This window comes from Plasmopara halstedii (genome assembly GCF_900000015.1).
Source record: "Plasmopara halstedii genome assembly, contig: Scaffold_1561, whole genome shotgun sequence".
Classification (NCBI taxonomy): domain Eukaryota; phylum Oomycota; class Peronosporomycetes; order Peronosporales; family Peronosporaceae; genus Plasmopara; species Plasmopara halstedii.
This window is the reverse complement of record NW_020188473.1, coordinates 768,908-776,216: the sequence shown is the minus strand read 5'-3', so window position 1 is coordinate 776,216 and position 7,309 is coordinate 768,908. Positions and strand designations below refer to the sequence as shown.

General features: G+C 41.6%; 4 protein-coding genes across 4 annotated transcripts in view; 2 read left to right on the top strand and 2 right to left on the bottom strand.

The window, feature by feature from the left end:
* Window positions 1–1,240: 1,240 nt before the first annotated feature.
* PHALS_01574 (Uncharacterized conserved protein) lies at window positions 1,241–1,948 on the top strand (the record flags this gene model as incomplete). Its single annotated transcript, XM_024715991.1, has 2 exons — window positions 1,241–1,539; window positions 1,621–1,948. 2 exons carry the CDS (start codon window positions 1,241–1,243, stop codon window positions 1,946–1,948), a joined length of 627 nt encoding a protein of 208 aa, XP_024581634.1.
* An 18-nt stretch (window positions 1,949–1,966) lies between these two features.
* Window positions 1,967–2,289, bottom strand: PHALS_01573 (uncharacterized protein; the record flags this gene model as incomplete). The annotated part of the gene is made up of 2 exons (XM_024715989.1): window positions 1,967–1,974; window positions 2,031–2,289. The coding sequence occupies 2 exons, from the start codon at window positions 2,287–2,289 to the stop codon at window positions 1,967–1,969; spliced, it is 267 nt and encodes an 88-aa protein (XP_024581633.1).
* Window positions 2,290–3,321: 1,032 nt separating this feature from the next.
* Window positions 3,322–3,700, bottom strand: PHALS_01572 (uncharacterized protein; the record flags this gene model as incomplete). The annotated part of the gene is made up of 2 exons (XM_024715988.1): window positions 3,322–3,339; window positions 3,401–3,700. 2 exons carry the CDS (start codon window positions 3,698–3,700, stop codon window positions 3,322–3,324), a joined length of 318 nt encoding a protein of 105 aa, XP_024581632.1.
* A 1,473-nt stretch (window positions 3,701–5,173) lies between these two features.
* Window positions 5,174–7,309, top strand: part of PHALS_01571 (uncharacterized protein) — a gene marked incomplete at both ends in the record, with an annotated part of 2,544 nt that continues 408 nt past the window's right edge. Inside the window, 5 exons of the mRNA XM_024715987.1 lie at window positions 5,174–5,791; window positions 5,854–6,044; window positions 6,099–6,773; window positions 6,836–6,904; window positions 6,964–7,309. The exon at window positions 6,964–7,309 is cut by the window's right edge and continues 408 nt beyond it. Of these exons, the coding sequence (XP_024581631.1) occupies window positions 5,174–5,791; window positions 5,854–6,044; window positions 6,099–6,773; window positions 6,836–6,904; window positions 6,964–7,309 (1,899 nt within the window). The remainder of the gene's footprint in view (window positions 5,792–5,853; window positions 6,045–6,098; window positions 6,774–6,835; window positions 6,905–6,963) is intronic.

Sequence of the window (7,309 nt, the reverse complement as noted above, 5' to 3'; positions counted from 1 at the left end):
ATCGGAGTGGTTCATCGGCCGTCCATCTTCTTGCATCGGCTGCCGTCACAGGATGATCAAACCGCAGATTTTCATCTTCGAAGCCGAGTAAACTTCCTTTCTCAAAAAATAAAGATGGCATTCCATATGCCGCTTTCACCACATCCATCATAGTTGCCCCCACTGGAACCTTTAATGGTAGATACAGGCCATTATAGTCAGCGACAAACACTTAAAGTTTGTATTCTCTGGGTTCACTGATATAGCTGCTGAAAGAAGTGGCAGTTTTGAAGATGAAAGAAGTGTTCCATTGCTCATGCTTTCTTTTAGTAAGTCGGACAATGATCAACCACTTTTCGTTTTTTGCCGCATCTCAAGAACATGATACTCTCTCAAATCGACGATGTGACTAAAAGCCAAAGATTACAAAGTCCATCACTTCCTTTCAATCATGTGACCACTATATCAAAGGAAGAGTAATCCAAGGAAATATGAAGCGTCTGGTACATGCTCGCAGCTTTATCGATATAATTTGGCTTCGTACTGAAGTCTCGTGGAGCACCACGACCGTATTCGTACATTATACCAAGATGAAACCTAGCATGCTTATTATCCATTTTAGCAGCATCCTGAAATAACTTTACTGCACGAATCACGTCTTCACTCACACCCCAACCTTCATTATACAGTCTAAATACAAGCGTAATAAGTCTACAGTATAAGACACTCAATTATATAGATACCAATGTGGCTAGCATCCATGTTGCTTCAGAGTGACCTCGTGCAGTACATTTTGTGAGTCACGATGCACCTAATGTGTCACTGCGGATTACGCCTTCTCCGCGCAGGTAGAGCACGCCTAGAGCAAACTCCGCATCACGATGTCCAAGATCGGCTGCTCTATTCAGCAATTTTACAGCAGCTTCCACATTTAAATCAACTACGTGACCGTAGAATTACATCATGGCAAGGAGGCTAAGCGGCCTGGGTTGTATGTTGAACACCATAAAGTATTTTCTGCATTGTATTTTCCTCGATTGGAGATCCTCATGGTATCATGCTCTTTCAAATCATTCCGAGCGATAGAAAATATACAATAGGCTTCATCTGTAGTCGCAACGAGCAATAGAAGCGTCACCAGTCTCTTGAAGTTCATCCTTGCAAATCTCACGTATAAAGATCGAATTTAATTTTCATCCAATGCCATCTCTACATCACTTTGTTTTATTATTTTGACATTTCTACCAAATTATTACTCTGCATGTCATCAAATGTCCTCATAGCTGATGAGACCAGTTTACTCAAGTCTATTGAACTTGAGAAGAACGAACAGTGCATCATATCATGTCCCGACCACCCACAAGCACAATCTCGAGGTATTCAGCGATTTTGTTGGTGCGCAGACGAGATCAAGACCGTCGATTCTCAACGCAATGTGGTGCTGGCACGCGCTGACTGTGTCGTAGAGAGTTACGAGGCCTCTCACAGCAATAATCCCAGCAACACTGGAAATCTAGTTTGGTCTTGGCCAGCTCCAGACAATACTCAAAGAATGGCACGGTGCGTAGGAATAGACTTCATTTAAACATCTAGCTCTATAGTGCAGTGCTCCGACACAGGTGATGTAATAGTTCACAGCAGATTGGAGAGAGATAATCCATTATCATTTTATGTTGACGGTGGAATTCACGTGATGCATCTTGAACCTGAAGTGCAGTCTTGTATTGGTGTCGGCGGTAAGGAGCATGACCTGAATTTGTGGTCGTTAAAGACCCAGCAAGTTTTGTTTAAAGACAAAAATGTATCACATGACAAGTTAGACATGCGTGTACACGTTTGGATCAAACACTTGCGTTTTTTTATCTTCTGGTACAAGCAATGGCCACCGCGTTATCGTCGGAAACGCTTACGGTCAAATTCGAAACTCCGACTCGAACACAAAGCGGAGACCTGTGCAACAGCTCGATAATTTTGGAGAAAATTCGATTCAGTCGCCTTGCATATCACCAGATGAGACCCAAGTTTATATTAAATAATCTGGACTTACGTACTTTGAAGCATTTGGGCCGATGCACAGGACCAGTCGGATCCATTCGGGACATTGCGTGCCACCTGACGCTTCCATACAGCAGTTTGCCTTGATCGTATGGTGCACGTCTTTGATGCACGTACAGGCACAAAGTTTATGAAAAGCAACGATTGAAAACGGACGGTGTAAAAGATCTTCCTAAGGGTAGATGAGCCGTCACAGAAGAGACTCAAGTCAGGTGACGATGATTTGTCACTTGATGATGATGATGACGATGACATGGAAGAGGAAGCGTATGAAGGTCTCTTTCAGAAGTGTATAAGCCGTCCTAGTCGACATGTTTGCGCATACGCCAGACTGCGAGATGATCATCGTCTTTGATCGTGTCGAAGCAGGAATTTAGAACAGACCTGCGCGATGTAAGCTTTGATAATGAATATTTACTTTGGTATTTAAATTATATATATGACGGAATGGGTGATAGTCTCAACACTTGTGTCGCTTCTAGAACACATGACACGGATACATGGCAGTCGATCGTCGACAATTGCTAGATGTTAAGCAATCTCGTCGTAATGACCAGTCCTTTGATCACTATACTATTACCTTGGAGTTGTGTTCGAATAGCCACTAGACAATTATACCATTAAGTACTTCTTGGATTGATTTAGTATTAGGACCGCATAATGTCACAGCATCTCAACTATAAAAGCGATAAATTTTTAATGCTTGATGTGTATATTTTTGATACTAAAATAGTCTCTCGATAGCAAAGAATTTAGCGCCTACATCCTCAATTAGCATGATGATCAAACTGACATCACTAGGTCTTTTTCCTACAAATGGTCGACTTTGAAACCAGCACGCAGCGAGTTTGCGATAATTTATTTGCTTCTTTGACAACTACGATGAAGACACTTTCACATCTCACGTCAAGTTAACAAAATAAAGTATCTATATCCATTAACACGATGACACTGAAAACAACTATATTTTCTTGCTTATTGACATAACATTACCACACCATATCTCTTCCACCTCATTTCACTACCACACAATATTTTCATTTTTGCCATTGCGATCAAAATTTCTGTCATAGTGACAATGATTTGTCCACATTGTAAAACCAAAATTGGCGGCGCTAAAAAGAAGACTTGTAAGTCTTCTTAATAAATAAAGTCTTCTTGTTGGTGCCGCCAATTTTGGTTTTACAATGTGGACAAATCATTGTCACCATACGATCCATCCGTTGTGCTTTGCTGCAAATTTTGAAACTTTGTTCCTATAGCTTGGTCTCTGCAATTTTCATGAGATTAACATGTTTTGTCTCTCTATCCACAATACATAAGATGTGTCAATATGTACATTTCACTAATAGATGCTTGTTCTTACCTTGTACTTCAATCGGAGTGGTTTATCGGCCGTCCATCTTCTTGCATCGGCTGCCGTCACAGGATGATTCAACCGCGAATTTACATCTTCAAAGCCGAGAAAGTCTCCTTTCTTAAACGAGGGCATTTCATATGCGGCATCCACCAAATCTGTCATTGTTGTTCCCACTGGAACCTTTAATAGCAATGCGACGCCATTAAAGTCAGCGACAAACACTTCGACAGTATTTTCTGGGTTCACTAATGTAGCTGCTGGAAGAAGTGGCTGTTCTGAAGATGATGGGATTGCTCCATATCTCATGCTTTCTTGAAATCTATTGACTCTATAGTAAGTCGGACAATGATCAATCACTTTTCGTTTTTTGCCGCATCTCAAGAACATCATACCCTCTCAAATCGACGATGTGTTTAAAGCCAACGGTTACAAATCCATCACTTTCCTTCAATCATGTGACCACTATATCCACAGGACCACAGGACACCATGTAGACTGAAAGATAGTGATGTATTTACTTATCTATAAACATCATGTAGCCATAACTCAATGAGGATTTAGAGACTTAGCGAAAACGTTTTCGTTGAAGCGATTTGAGTGTGGACGAGATTGCACGGCAGTTTTAAAGGACAAATCGAAGTCCAAATTATTAACTAAAGAGGATTAAACATGATGAGAAGTTTGATGCTGTGTGAGTATCTCACAATTGAGAGATGCAACAATTTGTTTCGAGGATTAAAGTTAGTGGACCAGCATCGGAATCATCGATGATATTTTTGAATAAGAAGAAGGAACGAAGCGCAGAAAATTTGGGTCTAAGTACTGGAATGAGACTTGAAAGCATTGAGTATCTAAAACTTTTCAACCATTTTTATCACGTGCACCATTCGACATCCTCAACAGAGAGATTGCTGAGGAGTCGTGCCATGTCGACTTAGTTTGCCGTGTGCTTGCGTGCTTGCGCAGGTTGCTGGCAAGGGCAAGCCATATCCTCAAGTGTTTTTGGAGCAAATGCACTGACCGATTTGCAATGGCTTTAAGTTTTTGCAAAACATCTCTGCCCGTATGCCACGTTCCCAAATGACGCACATCAAAAAGATAATTTTATCAGCGCCAAAGACACACCTGTCTATATTGGCGAAAAATGCACTTAAGCGCATACACTCGAGTACTGTTCGCAAGTGTAGAATGTGGTTTCTACCTCTAACGTTCTGTACTAAGCATGAGTACAACGGCGAAATAAATATCTTGCATAGGCTCGATGTGGCCTAAACAGCTGTGTTACCTGATGATTCAGCATGGCTGGTGCTTTTTATAGTCCCTGTGGCCCCTTCAAAGAATCCCGCTTGGAATACTGAGCGATCTAATATCTCACGAGCAGTCGATGACATTCATCAAGCAGGTCAAAGGCACTTAACACACTATAACCGATCACACTTTTGTGAAGTACATTCTTTGAAAAATTGAAGTTGCGCCGATTCATGGCTGTGCAATGCTTAGTGAACTCAATGATTGACCCATCGATGACGGATGGAGATGAGCTTTGCTTCCCCTCCGGCACCAACTGTACCATTTTGATAACTCACTCAATTGTCTACGAAGGATAAATTTATATTTGAATTTGTTGCTTTTCCATGGGACTGTCTAGAACGGAGCTCTTTATATTCGAAGAAGTGATTTCTATTTTAGATATGCGCAAATCTAAAAATGACACTCGTGACGAATTAAGATATTCTCGTTCATGTACCAAGACATTGCGAAACTTCTTACGAAGGCATCATGAAGTCGTTAGACAATCTACATTACGATGGGGACAGTGGACGCGAAGTAATGGATGTCGCTCTTCAGCGTAAGCATCAAGCAAGCAATCCACCGGCTTCCAATCAGAAGATTTACCCTGTTGAAAAGGATGACAAGAGTCTGAGCAAATTCAACAACTTGCCCGAAACTACGGCTACCTCAAGAACAAAATTGATTTTGCTTCGAGCAATTGTTGGAATGGCAGTGTGTGCATGTCTTGGATGGACATTGTGGCTCATACTGTTGAATGTCGCACCAAACGACACGGTCAATCGAGTCATGAACACTGAAAATTTCGACTATGGCTCGTTTTGGCTTATGGTAGATCCATCAAAAACAATGGTAGGATTTGCCACATTTGGACTATCCGTTGTTGCTATTGGGTACATTGGGGTTTTGATCAAAATGATCACAAGTCATCGCAGCTCAAAGTCGCACTATGTCGTTTCTCAATCGAAAAACAAGAATTTGATGGACAAGTTCGAAAAAGCACTTCAAAATACGATCGATAATAGAACGGGTAGCAGAGTAACTTCTGCCACTGCCAAATTTGCCTCGTCACTTATTCGTAAGGACAGTGCGGCTGGAAAACGTGTTGTACGAGGATTTTTTTCTATGTAAACAATTTGCAAGCCTACTGACTTTTTACTGTTACGCAGAAACTACTTTTAAAGTTTGGAGACTTGTTCTTGGAGACACTTCTTCTTTATCAGATGCTTGAGGGCGGCTCCCCCGCGCCTCTTATCGCTATTTTTACGCTTGTAGTTGCAATGAATGCGCTATCCTGTGCTGCAATGATGTATGTACCGCACGAACGTGCTCCACTTGCAGAAACTATGATCGACATTTTGTAAGTCTTGCTGAATTTTATAACAATTAGTACGTACTGACATGAAATGAGTAGGTTTGACTTCCTTATTATCGTTGGGTGCCCTATGCTCGTGATTGTATACTGCCTTTCTAGCTTTACTTTTGACCGTGCCAAGTTTGCTATCAATCTTGAGGTCTTTCCTATTGGATGGTTTGAACAAGGAGCTAGTGTGATTGCAGACGCTGAACAAATTGGAGTAATCTACGAAAGCCTGAAATCGCTGCGTATTACGACGCCTCTTAACCTTTTTTCACGTATTGGAGTCAACATAACACTATGTATTCGGCTGTGGAAGCTAGTGGATAATCATCTTTTTGCGGCATCTCTTTCTCAAGAAAGTAGTGTGTATCCTAAACGCCATCATTTTGGAGCGGCTTTTCTTCTTCTTTATGCCTTGATGCTGGTTATATTTGTCGAAGAGTGTATGCGAACATCCTCTCTAGCCTGCCAGTCTCACCCAGAGTGTGTAGTAAACGCACGTCGGTGGACTATTTTGGAGAACAACTCATTGACGCAATGTCCATGTTTGATGTTGATTGACCGGGATGTTGCTCCGAAGACTTATGCAGAATGGGAAAACCCGATAAATGTTACCGACAAAGTAGCTCAATTAGCCTCTACAGGAGACCTCCACACACTCCAACTGACCAATCGCTATATGGCTGACTTTCCTGATGAGCTTCGACGGTGTAAAGGATTAAGGCATTTGTACGTGCTATCTTATAGTGATAGATCAATAATAAACTAATGTTTCATGGTGTTTGTCACAGAACGCTGGAATATACCCACACTCAGACTTTCCCACCGTGGATGAAAGAATTTAAGAAACTTGAGTTTTTGTAAGTTTTACGCTTTGATTACAATGCAGCACAAAGGTTAATTGTATATATGGTGGCAGACACGTGGAGAGCAAATTTACAAGTCCCATGGTGGTTTTGCCTGATGATATGTTCGACGATATGTCGTCTCTCACTGCCATTCACCTTGCAGCATTCATTCCCATGGCGAAGCTTCCTTCGTTTGAAGGACTTACAAATCTCAAGTCACTCACGCTGGCAGTTTTCTTACTCCTTGAAGAGATTCCGTCGTTTGACACTCTTCATAATCTTGAGAGACTGGTGTTGTCTTGCGTCCCAGCAATCAGTGGGTTGCCAGATTTTTCTCCGATTAGAAATCTCAAGTCGTTTGCTTCTTCGGATCGAGGAGCATGGTGCTGTAATGGATTCCTTGGGAATTGCGATCTC